The 16525-nt window shown below is 41.4% G+C and overlaps 1 protein-coding gene across 2 annotated transcripts in view; it reads left to right on the top strand.

Annotated features, from left to right (window-relative positions):
• LOC104594266 (E3 ubiquitin-protein ligase UPL1-like) overlaps positions 1-16231 on the top strand; it is a 33354-nt gene extending 17123 nt beyond the window's left edge. The window contains exons 5-17 of one of the 2 annotated variants that reach the window (XM_088897004.1): positions 22-339; positions 9059-9260; positions 9369-9655; positions 9740-10032; positions 10253-11387; positions 11489-11635; positions 11743-11823; positions 12028-12253; positions 12374-12513; positions 14232-14338; positions 14869-15033; positions 15248-15334; positions 15755-15895. In XM_088897004.1, the coding sequence (XP_088753130.1) occupies positions 22-339; positions 9059-9260; positions 9369-9655; positions 9740-10032; positions 10253-11387; positions 11489-11635; positions 11743-11823; positions 12028-12253; positions 12374-12513; positions 14232-14338; positions 14869-14971 (3039 nt within the window). In that variant the 3' untranslated portion in view covers positions 14972-15033; positions 15248-15334; positions 15755-15895. Of the gene's footprint in view, positions 1-21; positions 340-9058; positions 9261-9368; positions 9656-9739; positions 10033-10252; positions 11388-11488; positions 11636-11742; positions 11824-12027; positions 12254-12373; positions 12514-14231; positions 14339-14868; positions 15034-15247; positions 15335-15754 lie in introns of both variants that reach the window. The other variant, XM_010254488.3, reaches the window with a different exon arrangement.
• The last annotated feature ends 294 nt before the right edge of the window (positions 16232-16525 follow it).

Genomic DNA, 16525 nt, shown 5'->3' with positions numbered 1-16525 from the left:
TTATCTTTGCTTTTTTTGCAGGTACTTTTGACTTCATCAGAAGCAGTTTTGTCAGCATTACCTTCCCCATTACTTGCTGAAGCTCAAATGCTTAGGGATAGAGCAATGAGCCATTATCAGGCTCGCAGCCTTTTTGGAAGTAGCCACAGACTTAGTGGTAGGAGGAACAGCTTGGGGTTTGATAGACAGACAGTAATGGACAGGGGAGTTGGAGTTACAATAGGTCGAAGGGCAGTTTCTGCCATTGCAGACAGCTTGAAGGTTAAGGAAGTTGAAGGTGCACCTCTTTTGGATGCCAATGCTTTAAAAGCATTGATTCGTCTTCTAAGGCTAGCACAGGTAATATTCTACTCTATCTTACTACATGGATGTTACTTGTGATTTTTGGAATTTCTTTTTAATTTATTTGGGTGGGTTAGAATATATTGCTGTGGGGTAAGCCCAATTAAGTGAATCAATGGTCCGCTTAAGTGGCACATCGAAGGTTCATATTGGATATATTTTCTAAAACGTACATTTTCTTTGGACAATTAGAGTAAAACATTGTAGCCTTAAAAATCTATTCACATATAGGTTGTATCTATTCACATATAGGTTGTATTTGGTTGCATGTAACATAAAGGATTTACTCTGAAATTGATATTCCATTAGAAAGTGAAATAATTTCCTAGTTCTTCTGGTTTTAGTTGTAACTTGGAAAACAGTTCTGGGTGGTTGAGCAGTTTGAATCAAGAGACCTGACACCCTCTTTTAAAAAAGCTATAAGGAATAACTTACAGAACAGTAGAAGGAATATCAATTGTCCTACAATTACAGAATTACTGTTCGTTTTTTTTTGATCAATAACACTTTCATTAATTCATCAGTAGAAAATTTACAAGTGGAAGACAAACACACTTATCTTCCAAGAGTCACAAAGAACTTCAAGAAAGGAAAGAAGAAAATACAAAGATACAAGGACACTAACATTACAACTTAGCCCAAAACAAGGAATCCCTTTCTGCCCCTTGTTTTGCTAAACCGTCAGCAAGGAATTAGCTGATCTCTTAATCCAACATGTCTTAACTTCCATCTCCCGCACCAGCCATTTGAATTTCCTCTTCTCATTGTTATACTTCCAAAGATCATTTTGTTCTTTGGTCAGCCACCCTATCACCACCTCTGAATCCCCTTCAATTATAAGTTTCTTGATGTTCAATTCCTTAGCTTTCCAGGCTCCTTCCATAACTGCACATATCTCAGCTCTAAGGGAGTCACCCACTCCAATTGGGCCTGAGAACATAGCAGAGATGACCCCATTTTCATCTCCAAAAACACCCCCGATCCCTGATTGTCCTGGGTTTCCCCCACTGCATCCATCAAAGTTTAATTTCAAGAATCCACTAGGTGGGGGGGTCCAAGCCACACTCAGTACTGACTTAGTCTGCGTGCAACTTGCAATTTCACCCCACTTCCTCAACATGTCATCCACAGTGTAATCTGTGAATATTTCCAGAGATTTCAGCCACTGTACCGCCCTAAACTGTATGATAGTCCTCAAATCTGCTGTCCCTCTCTGAGTTTCTGAGAATATCCTGGAGTTCCTTTCTTCCCACAGTGTCCAACATACTGCAGCCCTTAGTCCTCTCCACATTGTCCTTCCCCTTTTTAACCGCCGCCTGAAGGAGGGGGCGAAAAGGCCCTGTATGTCTGATGGGGGATTCCAGCTGCATCCAAACAAGGAGAAAGCCCAATCCCACAACGACCTCGCGAAGTGGCACGACACCATTAGGTGAAAACCAGTCTCCCCATCTGCTTTGCACAAAACACACCACTGAGGTGACAAGCAAGTATTGGGTCTCTTCTTTTGGAGTAGATCACCAGTGTTGATTCTTTCCAGATAGGCTTCCCAACAAAAACTACCAACCCTAGGAGGTATAGCTCTGCACCAAACCTCACCAACAGGAAAAGGGGACAGGGTAGGACTGGTGGACTGACTTAAGACTTTGAAGAAAGAAGCACAAGAGAAAATGCCATTGGGGTTAGGTGTCTAAATTCTAGAATCCGCCCTAGTGGGGTCTAAGACAACGTTATCAAGAATTGCAAGAAGGTTCGAAATACAGTCGAAGTCTGAATCCCTCAAATCCCTTCTTAGACCCAAGTTCCATCCAATCCCAGAAGTGGAAGAGGACGGGGTGGTGAAAGACGAGATCGGCTCATTTTTCAAATCAGAAAGAGCGTACAAAGACGGAAACTGATCCTTTAGAGGGGCGCTCCCCACCCAGGTTTGTTCCCAAAATTTTATGGAATTACCGGAATTCAAGTCATACTGATATTAGGAATGAAAACTGGTAGCAGGTCATGAATGGCTTTCCAAGGAGAATTGCTTGTGATCCTAGCTCTGATTCCAGCGTCCCATCCGTTGTGCTCCAGCCCATGAATACTTGCCACTATTCTAGCCCATAGCTTCTCCTTCTCCATGGGAAACCTCCACAACCACTTCCCCAGTAGAGTCATATTCCTTCTCCTAATACTCCCAAGCCCCAAACCACCACATGACTTACTCCTGCACACTATTTTTTTTTGAAAGAGGAAATATTAATAAAATTGGGGTGCAACACGAGGACTTCCCAGGAGGTCACCCATCCTAGTACTACTCTCGCCCAAGCACGCTTAACTACTCCTGCACACTATTTCCCAGTTAACTCTATGATCCCTCTTCTCTTCTCCTGGCTCCCACAGGAAATCTCTCATTAACTTCTCTAATCTGTTAGCAATCTTCACTGGGATTTTAAACACCGACATGAAGAAGATGGGTAAGTTAGCAAGCGTGGCCTTAATTAATGTAATTCTCCCACCAAGAGAGTGGTAATTCTTTTTCCAGGATACCAATCTTTTTTCAAACCTTTCCATCACCGGGTTCCAGAAGCTCTCTCTCTTGGGATTATCACCTAATGGTAATCCTAAATAGTTCAGAGGCCACCCCGTGACTTCACACCCTAGCACTTTAGCACTCTCCCTGATCTCTCCCTCCTCCAAATTCACCCCCACTACACAGCTTTTCCCAAGGTTAACCGTCAAGTTGGACAGTTGCTCAAACAGTTGTATCACCGACTTTAAATTCCTGATAAACCTCACATTACCACCTTCACAAAACAGAATCGTGTCATCAGCAAACTGTAAATGTGTGAGGGGGGTTTCCATTCTCCCAACCCTCCAGCCTCTAATGAGCCCCCTAGAATCTGCTCTGTGAATCAATTTTCCCAAAACCTCCGCAATTAAAATGAACAAGAAAGGAGAAAGGGGGTCTCCTTGTCTTATACCCCTATTGGCTGGAAAGAAATCTATCACTGTCCCATTCACTAGCATTGAATAATGACAATTCCGGACACAGCCCATGATCCACTTACACCATCTAGCCCCAAACCCGAATTTGTTTAAAACTTTCCTCAAGAACTCCCAGTCCACCAAGTCATAAGCCTTTTCCAAGTCCAGCTTACAGACCACTCCCTTCTTCTTATCCCTCTTAAAGTTCTCCACACTCTCATTAGCAGTTAAAATCTAGTCTGTAATTTGTCTTTCACTCACAAAAGCTCCTTGATAGTGTTCAATGATATCTGGAATTACCTTCTTCAGCCTCAAAGACAACACTTTTGCAATGATCTTGTACAAGCTATTCACCAAACTTATTGGCCTAAAATCCTTCGGGTGGGATGCATCTTTCTTTTTGGGAATTAAGGCTATAAATGTAGAGTTCACACCCGGATTGACAATTCCTCTCCTGAAAAACTCCTCAAACACCCGCAAGAGATCATCTTTCAAAATTTCCCAACAATCCTGATAAAAAGCCATTGTAAACCCATCCGGCCCTGGAGCTTTTGTTCTATCCATAGAAAACACAGCCTCCTTGATCTCTTCTATATTAAAGCTTCTTTCCATCCTTTTCCTGTTCTCCACCCCTACATCTGGCCAATCCAAACCTTCTACCCACACCCTTCTACTCACAGGCCTTCTTAGAATAGATTTGAAATGCTCCACACAGGCCCTGGCAATCTCCTCTTGCTGTACTAACTCAACTCCATCTACTACCAATTTGGAGATAAAGTTCTTCCTTTTCCTGCCATCTGCTAGAGAGTGGAAATACCTAGTGTTTCTATCTCCCTCTTGCAACCATTTACATCGAGATTTTTGCCTCCAGCTAATTTCCTCCTTGTGCAGGCAATCCTCTAACTGTCTTCTCAATTCTCTCCTGAGGTTATTGTCTTCCTCACCAAATTCTCCCCTTTCCTCTTTAAAGTCAAGGCTTTCAATCTTCTTCATCAAGTCTCCCTTTCTTTCTTCTGTCCTCCTGAACTCCATCAAGTTCTACTCCTTAATTCTTGCTTTCAAGAATTGTAGTTTCTTATGGAATTTTATCCCCTCCCACTCCACCGACGGGTTACACTCATGCCACCACTCCCTCACTTTGTTAGTAAACCCTGGATGCAGTAACCACATATTTTCAAATCTAAAGGGGGTAGGACCTCCACACCTTCTTTCCTCCTTGCATAACACTATGGGCCAGTGATCCGAGGTCACCCTTGGGAGAGCTCTAGCATCCAAGGTTCCCCAATGTTCTTCCCAATCCAAATAGAACATGAATCTATCCAGCTTAGAGCAAATGGGTCTAGATTGGAGATTTGATCATGTAAATGCCTTATGTGCTAGGGGAATCTCTTTAAGCTCAAAGGCATCCACAAAACTGTTAAACTTCCTCATGCTTTTTGTCACCCTCTGGTTAATCTCATTGGACTCTTTCGAGAACCTTATCACATTGAAGTCCCCACCCATGCACCAAGGCCCATCCCACAACCCTCTAACATCAGCCAGTTCCTCCCACAACTCCTTTCTTTCTCTGTAATCATTCGGTCCGTAAACATTTGTGAGCACCCACATATAATCATCCTCTTGCTGCTTAAACTTCATGGAAACCGAGTACTTTCCGATCAACTCCTCCATCCCTTCAACCACATCCCTCTTCCACATTGTTACAATCCCCCCGGAAGCACCCCACGATGGAGCCGCCACCCAGCTAATCCCCCTGGCTTTCCATACACTCCTTGCCATTTGTCACTAAACTCCATTGCACAATGTCTGGGTCATACCGTCTTATTACCTCTTTTATTGTTGCTCTCTTCTTCGCACTCCCAATTCCCTTCACATTCCAACTAAGAATTTTCATTCCGCTTCTTTTTACAAACCCCTTGCTACCTACCCGCTACTTTCCCCCTTCTATCTCCTTTTACCTCGAGCTTCTTGTCTCCTTCTACATCTCTCTTTAGTCTCTCTACTTCACTCTACCTCCTCTTCTTTGTTATGATCTGCATCTTCCTCTTCTGTAAACTTTCTTTCAACTCGTTCAAATCCTCCAGCCTACAGCCCAACTTCCCTACAAATTTTGCTATCGTGTCTTCTCTCACCGATTCCACCACCCCTACCCTTCCTACAGAATCCCCTTCATCTCTGTCCACCTACCTTTCCTTCCTCTCCTCTATTCCCACCTCAGTTCTTTCCTCTCCAACCTTCCTCCCCTTACTGTCACCTCCCTCCTTCCTTGCTTTCTCCCCGTAAACCTCTCCATCTCTACCCTCATTATTGTCCTTCCTCTCCATTAACCCCTCCTCTCTTCCTTCCTCCCCTTCCCTCCTCCATATCAGCTGCCCTTCCACATCCTTAAACACTCTTTCAATGATTTCCCACACTTGTCCACTTCTATACCTTTCTTCCCGCACCTTCCCACAATCCTTCCTTCCCCTCCCCCTCCTCAGAGAGCCCGCCTACTAGCTCGGTTGCATATTCATGGGCTACAGGACATGGTACAGGAACGGAATCTGGAACCAAAGACACAGGAGACACATTAGTAGCACAAACCGAAATCACATGGTTACCTGGGACTGAAGGACAAGCTAGAATAGGACTGCTCCCGGCCTCCTTCTCTTGTTCCGAAGGTTGGTAAATAATTATCTTCCTGAGTTGGTTGGGAAGTACTTCTGTCCTTTGGTCAACCTGGTGATCTTTCCACTCTACCCCTGGGTCACCCCTAGATAGCATATTCCTGCTCTGCTTCCGGTTCTCCCGGTTTTCCCCTTCTGATAAACCTTGCGCACTTTATGGTCTTGGGAATGAGATAATCCGATTGCAGTCTTCACCCTGGAATAATCTTGCAATATTCCACCCTTCCATATCACCTCCAGCACAGCTGCCTTCATCGTTTACACTGCCCATGCTAGAGCCATCGACAGAAAGGTCCTCAGTTCACCATCGTCTTCACCGCACTGCACCCACCCTTCAAACTTCTCTTTCTTCTCTTCAGTTCTTCCCCTAGTGAAACTTAGCTCCGGCCTCTCTGAGAAGCCTCGCACGGGGCTAAGCTCCTTCAAGCTGCGTCGGGAGACCCACTGTAACGCCCTCTTCTTTCCTGGTTTCCGACGCTGCGCGCATTCTCCCTTTTGGCTCGCAGCTGGGGACGATGATAGACCGAAACCGAAGTCTATCATAGTCAAAACCCCAGTCGCGTGTTTCTTTAGTGGCTCACGCGCCTTATAAACAATCTGGGTTGGGGCCGCTGGCCTGTTTGGGCCTTTAAGAATACCCTTTGCAGCCCACATGGGCTTTTGCTTTGGCCCATTTGTAAGCACCCCCGAGCTCACGTGACTTTTAAGAAGGTCACGCGTGTCCAGCCCCGACCCCGGTTTGGTTCTAACAGGTTTAAGTTCAAATCTTCCTTGGCCCAACCCCTTTTCCCTGTTTAGAACAGTCTTGGCGCCAGTTACAACCTGTGCAAAGGACCTGCCACCCTCCAGACTGCTCACTTCTTCCACACGCGAAAATCCCACCCCCTGCCTACTACCCTTTTGTTTCTCCAGCAAATGTTTTTCCATTTTAGTGAAAGTGCTTTTCTTGTTTGAATCCTCCAACCCTTTCTTGCCACGCAGCTCTTCTTCTTCAACCTTCTCATCTCCCTCCATATGAGCCTCTTTCCAGAGCATCGATTCAGTGGATGAAGCCAGCCACACTGAGTAGCACTGCCTCTCGACTAGCACCTCTATCTTCCGAGGTATCTCCTCAGGTTTTACTCCATTCAATAAAATGGAAGCTTACGAAGGTCTCCCCAAAAGGCCCCTCCTAGTGATCCTCCACACATCAAAGCAATGGCTTCAGCAGTTTCTTGCTTCCACAAATGAAAGGGAAGACCTAGCAGACGCACCACCACTCCATCTTCAACAAAGAAATCTTTGGAGTTTGAACCCGAACACCATCTTGATACTGTGAAATTTCCAAGCATAGCTTGGATGTTTAAAGCCTCAACTTCTACTCTGTTCTCAAGCAAATCTAGCAAAGCCTTGTTCTTCTCAAAGGATGTTAAAATAAATGTGCTCTTCAACTTTAACCTTGCTGTTAACAGATCTGCAACTTTCCTCCAGTCAAGAATGGGAGCTGAAGCTTTAACTATCAATTTACTTTCCCAATCCCCTCTCTGTTATGTTTACTCCCATTCTGTAATTACCTGCCCCAGCTAACACTAAAGGAGGCTCTTGCTTAGTCTTGTTCACCATACTACTAGACCTGCTTATCTTCCTTTTTACTATTGCTTCTCTTTTTACACTCATGCGTTTCAGCAGTTCACATAAGGCATCAAGAACTGCCTTCCAGCCCTGACTCTTCCTTCCTTCTGGAAAGCAGATCATCTGCTTTCTACCCTTGCCAAAAAATTCTGTCAAGGAGATAAAATAACCTTTAAGGTTTCTCTTGCACTCTACAACAACCCTTCTTCCAGATTCTGAGAAAAGCTCTTTCCAACTATTTTGCTTGCCTTTGTTACTTGCACCTTCCACAAACTCCTTGAGCCCTTCAATTACCCCCAGTCCTTCTAACAGCACCATCCCTCTCTTTGCTTCCCTGATCTTCAAGCTCAGCTGACCATTTAATCTCTGTTCCTCAAATAGGAGTTCCTTAGATTCAATCTTCAAAACTTTTTTCCAACGGCCTACCTCCACAAATTCTCCCATCTCAGCTCCTCCCCCTCTCCCCCTCTCACTCTCTCAGCAACCTTCTCTTTGCTTCACCCTCTCACCCTCTCACCAACTCAGACAATGGCACCAGATGAAAGCACAGTTCCTCTCCCTCTCACCCTCTCACCCTCTCAGCAACCTTCTCTTTGCTTCACCCTCTCACCATCTCAGACAATGGCACCAGATGAAAACACAGTTCCTCTCCCATCTCAGCTCCTCCCCCTCTCCCCCTCTCACCTATTACTGCTCGTTTTTTGGAAATCATTTGTTTTCTATGGCTGGTTACATGCAAACAAACACCATTAAAAAGCCTTTTCTGTGAATATCTTTTTTTCCCCTTCATTTTTTTGTGCAATGAATGGAACCATAGCAGAAACTCTATAAATATGGGAATATGAATTGAAAATTGGAGCACTTGATGAAGGTGATACAGAAGGAGAACCTTGTAATAAGAATATGAATTAAAAATGATAATAAGTTAGAAAAAAGAAACAAAGCTTTTACAAACTTGTGCTAAGAGAAGATTTGGCTAGGGATGAATGGCTGTACTACATTGGCTAAGATTTAGAAAATCTCTAAACTACAATAACCTAGTGATGGAAGAAAGGTCCAGGATAGTAATGTGGTGGTTCAAGCAGAATAATGCAGGTCCATTGGTGCTTAGACCTGCAATAAAAGGGAGGTGAAAAGAATTGTAGGGAAATTGGGAGTGACCTTTGTATGGGCACAAAGATCAGCCAAGAACATGGCTAACACTGACAAGACAAAAGGCGACCAGGAATCAACTTTATTGGTTGGGGGGATCCTAAGGGGGAACTTGTAAATAAAAAAACAGAATATCGAAACAGCAGTTAGGGTGTACTCTAAGTATCTCCCTAACATGCTTTGATCTTGTGGCTTACATTTTATGTTTGTTTTTTACTTTGGACAGATGATGTCATAGTCTGGAATGAGATTAAAATACTTGATTGGAATCTTTCTCTAACTTGGTTACTTTTTTCTTTGCTGTTTTTTCTTTGTATGGGTAGCCCCTTGGGAAAGGCCTCCTTCAAAGACTCTTGTTGAACCTATGTGCACATAGTGTTACACGAGCGGTTTTACTTCGGCTCCTGCTTGATATGATTAGGCCTGAGGCTGAAGGTTCTGTTAGTGGATCTGCCACCTTTATGTCTCAGAGACTCTATGGTTGTCAATGGAATGTTGTCTATGGCCGGTCACAAATATTGGATGGTACTACTTTTACTTGATGTGATCACTTGTTTCTTTTTCAAATTTCTTAATGTTATATGTTTTGTTTTAAGATGTCCTGTTATTAGGAATTCTATTATTTTTATGCAGGACTTCCACCTCTGGTGTCACGTCGAATTCTTGAGATTTTGACATATTTGGCCACTAATCATTCTGCTGTTGCAAATATCCTGTTTTACTTTGATCCGTCACTGATCCCTGAGTCTCCAACAACAACATATTCAGAAATTAAGAAGGACAAAGGAAAGGAGAAAGTTATGGAAGAGCCAGCTTTGTTAAATCCATTGGGAGCCTCTCAAAATGATATACCTGTAATATTATTCCTGAAACTCTTGAATCAACCACTATTTTTACGCAGTAGTGCTCATCTTGAACAGGTATGTATTCACCAGTTGTAAAAGAACAATGTTTCCCTATCCTTATAGCTTGTGGCATATTACAGTTCAAATTCTTGTGTTCAGGTAATGGGTCTCCTTCATGTAGTTGTATATACTGCAGCATCAAAGGTGGAGTGTCAACCACAGTCTGGGCAAGTTATGGCCAATTCTCAAAGTTCACCTCCCAGTGAAGCTCCAGTTAATGTTCAGATAGATCCTTCCGTGTCTGAATCTGATCCCAATAAAAAATTGGGTAAAAGTAGGAGTTCTGAGATAACCACTTCTGATGAGAAAGGGAGGATTAGTCCATATGATGTCTTTTTGCAGCTTCCAGAATCTGACTTGCGTAATCTCTGCAGCCTTCTTGCTCATGAGGGGTAATTTTTCTTTTTGGAGTGGTCTCTAATTTTTCTTTAGTGCTGATAATTTGGTTTCTCAACTTCGTTATTGCTCTAGAATTTTATGTTGGCTTTTACCTCCCAGTTGATCATCTACAAGTAAATTTGTATATACATAACTTGTCCTTGTAGTCTTGTTCCCTCATTATCCCTTTCTGCTGCAATATCAGAAATGCTAATTTGAATTATTGATTATTAGGCTGTCAGACAAGGTCTATTTGCTTGCAGCTGAGGTTCTGAAGAAGTTGGCGTTTGTTGCTGCTCCTCATCGGAAATTTTTTACTTCAGAATTAGCTGGTCTAGCACATGGCTTGAGTAGTTCAGCAGTGGGTGAACTTGTTACACTGAGGAACACACATATGCTGGGTTTGAGTGCTGGGTCCATGGCTGGGGCTGCAATCTTACGTGTATTGCAGGCACTTAGTACACTCACCCAACCTATAGATGATGCTCATAAAAGTCAAGAGAATGATGAGGAACAGGAGGAACATACCATCATGTGGAAGCTAAATGTTGCATTAGAGCCATTGTGGCAAGAACTGAGTGACTGTATAAGCACAACTGAGACAAAGCTGGGGCAAAGTTCCCACTTCTCTTCTCCCATGCCAAATCTAAATGCTGGGGACCATGTAGCAGGTGCCTCTTCTCTTTCTCCACCACTTCCTCCTGGAACCCAAAGGCTATTGCCATTTATTGAGGCTTTCTTTGTTTTATGTGAGAAATTACAAGCAAACAATTCGATAATGCAACAAGACCATGTTAATGTTACTGCAAGAGAAGTCAAAGAGTCTGCAGGGACTTCAGTGACAATGTCTGCGAAAGGTAGTGGATGTGCCCAGAAGCGGCCTGATGGAGGCCTCACATTTGCAAAGTTTTCTGAGAAGCATCGTCGCCTTTTGAATGCATTCATCAGACAAAATCCAGGATTACTGGAGAAATCTCTTTCCATAATGCTGAAGGCACCAAGGCTTATTGACTTTGACAATAAAAGAGCATATTTCCGCTCAAGGATCAGGCAACAGCATGAACAACACCCTTCTGCTCCGCTGCGCATAAGTGTTCGTCGGGCATATGTCTTGGAGGATTCCTATAATCAGTTGCGAATGCGTCCCAGCCAGGATCTGAAAGGGCGTTTAACTGTGCAGTTTCAAGGTGAAGAGGGGATTGATGCTGGTGGTCTGACAAGAGAATGGTACCAGTTACTTTCTAGGGTCATCTTTGACAAAGGAGCTCTGCTTTTCACTACTGTTGGAAGCAATGCGACATTTCAGCCTAATCCAAATTCGGTTTACCAAACTGAGCATCTATCCTATTTCAAGTTTGTGGGCCGTGTGGTAATTCTACATAGAAACCTAAACCTTCTTTAACTTGGATTTTTTTTTTTAAATTTTTAATAGCAGGTTATGTTATCTTTTGATGTTTGACCTCTTTTCAGGTTGCTAAAGCACTGTTTGATGGTCAACTTTTGGATGTCTACTTCACTCGCTCCTTCTACAAGCACATTCTTGGTGTGAAGGTGACTTACCATGATATAGAGGCTGTTGATCCTGATTACTACAAGAATTTGAAATGGATGTTGGAGGTTAGTAGCTTCAATAGCAATAAATAAATTTTGTTATTCTACTTGTCACAATTATATTTGTGCTTAGATGCAATACTGACCATAATTTTTATATTTATTTAAATTAGAATGATGTGAGTGACATACCTGATCTGACATTTAGCATGGATGCGGATGAAGAGAAGCACATACTTTATGAAAAGACTGAGGTAAGGAGATTTCTAAAATATTTGTTGCCCAAGAAACCTTTGTCCTCAAGGTTTGTTTCTTATAATCTTGTATGAATTAGTCGCTTTCTGATACATCTGATAATATCTTAAGCTTTGTTATTACTAAGACTTCATTTTTAAGTTCTCAACTGATTTTGTAACCTTTTCTACTTGTGCTTTTTTTATTTTCTTACATTCTGCAAGGTTACTGATTATGAGCTTATACCTGGAGGAAGAAATATTAGAGTCACAGAAGAAACAAAGCATGAGTATGTAGACCTTGTTGCTGAACACATCTTGACAAATGCCATCCGTCCTCAAATTAACTCATTTCTGGAAGGTTTCAATGAATTAATTCCACGGGAGCTTATTTCGATATTTAATGATAAAGAACTTGAGCTACTAATAAGTGGTCTTCCAGAAATTGATTGTGAGTTGGTTTACCCTTTAACGTATTTCATTCTTTTATTGATGAATTAACATATTTTATGGACACTTATATGTCATTATATTCTGGCAAATTTTTTATTTCATGCTTTTGTTTTTGCAGTGGATGATCTGAAAGCCAACACTGAATATACTGGTTACACAGCTGCATCTAGTGTTGTTCAATGGTTCTGGGAGATCGCCAAAGCCTTCAACAAGGAGGACATGGCAAGGTTGCTGCAGTTTGTCACTGGAACATCAAAGGTAATTAGAACAGATTGCATGGAGTTGTATGATTAATTTGTTATACATTTTTCAAAATTTGATGCTTCAGGAGTTTACCAATAAATTATGATTTTTTTATCTTGCAAAAAATTACAGATCAAAGTTTAAGAGGTCTAATAAAAGTTTGATAGCCCTTAGACAACCTTTAAGTATGTTAATACCTAGTTTATGGGCCAATTGGTAGAAACTGATTTTGAACTGTACTCTAGAAATAGTAGCATTTAAGAGGTCTAATAGAGAAAAAAACCATCTTGATTTGATGCCTCTAACCCTCAAATAAATAGGGATAGAATCCTTTTTTTTTTACTGTAAAAAATGATCCATCTTGTTTGTCATCCCATATCAAATGGATTTTGTGTGTGTGTGTGCCACACGCGCACACAGCCAGGTAATGTAGGGCCCAAATGCAACTCCACCCAATTTACTCTTCTTGCAAGTTGATTTGCAAATTCATTGTCTGATCTTCTGACCCAGCTGAATGAGAATTACTCTAGTACATTTCCATGGATTATCAGTACCTCCAGTAACATGTAAAATATAATGATATAAAATAATGTACAAGACATACATTAGGATACAGACATTATATGGGAAGTAAAACAATTATCGATACTTCCCCTTGTTCACCCAATTACCACTTGTGAATCACCTTCTACCTTCAACTGAGGAGGTATGTTAAAAAGGGACTAATCGGTCTGGGGTTGAAGGAAATAATGCCCAAAACAAACCATTATGATCTCCATTCCATGGCTATGAACTCCTGTCCTTGACCTCCCTAATGATGTAATCAATGAAGCCCTCGAATTCGTTCCTGGATTGAGCTTTCAAATTGAATGCTTTATTCATAGATTTTAACATCATTCATCATACTATCAGAAGTATAATGGTAAATGTGAATTTATTGATATTTAGAAAAAATAATGAATATCAGAATATGTACAGAATGCCAAGCATTCCCAAGGCATTTCCTCACCCTACAGTTAGTTCCTTACAACAAGTTGCCCCAGAAAATTTGTGCCCCATTCACCCCTTTCTCTAGCCATTGCATTGACTAGCACATTAGCTGATGTATATGTCCAACTGAAGCTTTCATTATCTTCAGCAGCCAAGGTTCTTAGCTCCTTCAATTGGTACCAGTATTGTCACGTGCCTTGTTTGCTTTGTTGCAGCCATCGCACCACCACCTTTGAGTCCCTTTCTACTGACTACTATAACACTCGTCCAGAGTCCTTGCCATTCTTAATCTTGTGAAAATATGTCTTTTCCCTTAAAACTCCCTAGTTCTGCATCTGTGTCTTCTGAGATTAATTTTTCTTTTGTTTCTATTGGACATTCTTGTGAGTGACCAATTTTCTTTTCCTTGTTATGAATTTACTCCTACTTGCACATCCAAGGTTCCCCCAGTATGCCATTAAATTCAAAGGAACGGATTTTCTGTTGCTTACATTGGATATACCTGAAAGTGCCCATTTTTCTTTCGTTGTTCTGACATTCTTGGATTTGCTCTTTGAGTATTATGTGGCTGGTGTGTACCTATCGTTCTATTACTTTTTTGATTGCTGCAAATGCATGATTTAATTCTTTTATACCTGTATTTCTTTGTCATAAATATGGTGTTACACATGTTCAAAGTTCAAGAATTAGATGCAATATTTGCAAGCCACTAAATGAATTCTTTCTTTGAATGGGGTTTTTAGGTTCCTTTGGAAGGTTTTAAAGCACTTCAAGGTATATCTGGCCCTCAACGGTTTCAGATCCACAAGGCTTATGGTGCTCCAGAGAGGTTGCCATCAGCTCATACCTGGTCAGTGTTCACAATAACTTGAAGTACCATATATATAATCTTACTCTTGGTTTTGTGACAACTAATGGTGTTAGCAATGTTGTGTTGCTTGGTCATGCATTTAAACTAAGTTGCAACATCAGTGAGCAAAAGTTATTTTTTGTTTCCCATTTATGCAAAATCCAAATGGAACACAATGCCTTAATTTCTGTGCAGGAAGGTTATTATAAGAAAACCACTGACATTTCTATAATTTCGGCACATGTCTATTGTATGTGCTCTTGAAAAATGAAAAAGCAGGACACATTTTTGAGTTGTCACATCCAAATTACAGAAAAATTTTTAATAAAAAAGTAGGAACAGGTTAAATGCCGTGTTTTGTCTGCACAGTTCCTCGGGTGTGTTGCTGATTTTGGTTAAATGGAACTTTCAAAATAATTTTTTTTTGGTATAATAATGGAACTTCTAAGATAATTCACCAATGTCACACCATCTAAATTGTTGTTAACGGATGAGGTATTTATATCCTTTTTTTTTTTGTTTTTTTTCAGCTTCAACCAGCTAGACCTTCCTGAGTATTCCACCAAGGAACAACTTCAAGAGCGCTTGTTACTTGCTATTCATGAAGCCAGTGAGGGTTTTGGATTTGGTTGATACAAGCTTCTAAATTGACATTACCACCAACACCAGCTACAGCCTCGAGTTGCCATGTACAGGTTAGGTGCTCGTATATTTCCTTGAACTGGGATACCTTTTTTTTAGTTATCTTTATTTCTTGCTTATTTTTTCTCAAAAAGTTTTCCTGTTTGAACTTTTAGCCTGATGTGAAGTTGCACGGCCTGCTATAAATGAGGCTTGGATACCTTTTTTTTAGTTATCTTTATTTCTTGCTTATTTTTTCTCAAAAAGTTTTCCTGTTTGAACTTTTAGCCTGATGTGAAGTTGCACGGCCTGCTATAAATGAGGCTTGGATTGCCGCAATTGCCTGAATGGACCAGAGGCTGTAATGAGCCGATTGTAAGATTGTTTAGCCTTGACACAAAAGGGGTCTTTGACAACATGGTTGGTTTTGTTTTTGAAAACAAAAACTGCCACATCAGTAAAACCATGATGAGACGCCTAAATTAGTTGGCATTGTGTTTCGACATTTTTAATATCCTTGGGCTTGGCCCTACCGAAATTTCCTGGTGCAAATGTTTAGCCCTGGGCGCTCTACTGGACTTGGGTGTTGGCTTAAGCTTGGGTGTTGGCTTAAGCTTGGGTGTTGGGTGTTGGCTTAAGCTTGGGTGTTGGCTTAAGCTTGGGTGTTGGCTTAAGCTTGGGCCACAAATTTGTTTTTGTTGCACAAAATTTAGCGATCCATGGTTTGTTGAAGGTTGTGACTTGTGAGGAGTCCCAAGTTTTGGTTGGTTTCTAACCAAAAGTCGGTTTCTGCAGATATTGAGCAACTGGTCGAGGCCAATGGAATTGATTGTAGTAATACTGGAATTCAAAGACGATACTGTGAGATGGAGTAAAAAAAGAGTCTTTGGTCTGGAAGCTTCTTTATGCCATAAATATTAAAATGGGCAGCTTCTACGCTTTCTAAAGACGGGTCAATTGCAGCGTCAACGTCAACAACCCTGTTTTTTAGCTTTTTTTTCCCATTTCCATAGATTGGGGAAGCACATATTAGTGAGACCCCTGTCAATATTTGTTTATACGCAACTAGTTCTTTTTTCCTTTTATTCATTTAGCAAATTGGCATCCTGATCTGTCCCTGGGTTCTTGTCAGTTACCATTGGTTTTTGAGGTTGGTTACTAAGACTGAATGTTGGCGGCTGGTAAAATCAATAATTGGCGGATTTATATGGTTCTCTGTTTTTTTTTTTCTCTTTTTGGGAAATCATAATATATATATTTTTTAAAGAGTCCCATGATCTTGTCTTGTGCTCTCTGCTGTTTTAACGTTGGAGATGGCTGACCTTATTCGAGTGGTGCTCGCCGCCTTGCCCACTGTAATCAAGGTTCAAAATTTTGATACGCCCGATATGCCAGTAGGGGTGTAACGGGCAAATTGATACTGCTTTTTGTTGCTTTTTCTTTTTAAATTTTTTTTTTCACAACTGGTTCAGGGGACTTGTTTAGGGCTCCTTCACCCCCTGAACCAATCAGATCCCCGATACACCACACTGTAGGGCGTATCGGAATGATTCGATACTTTGAACC

This window comes from Nelumbo nucifera, chromosome 1 (genome assembly GCF_055504915.1).
Source record: "Nelumbo nucifera cultivar China Antique chromosome 1, China Antique-T2T, whole genome shotgun sequence".
Taxonomy (NCBI): domain Eukaryota; kingdom Viridiplantae; phylum Streptophyta; class Magnoliopsida; order Proteales; family Nelumbonaceae; genus Nelumbo; species Nelumbo nucifera.
Note: the sequence above shows the minus strand (reverse complement) of the source record. Positions and strands in the feature narration are given on the sequence as shown.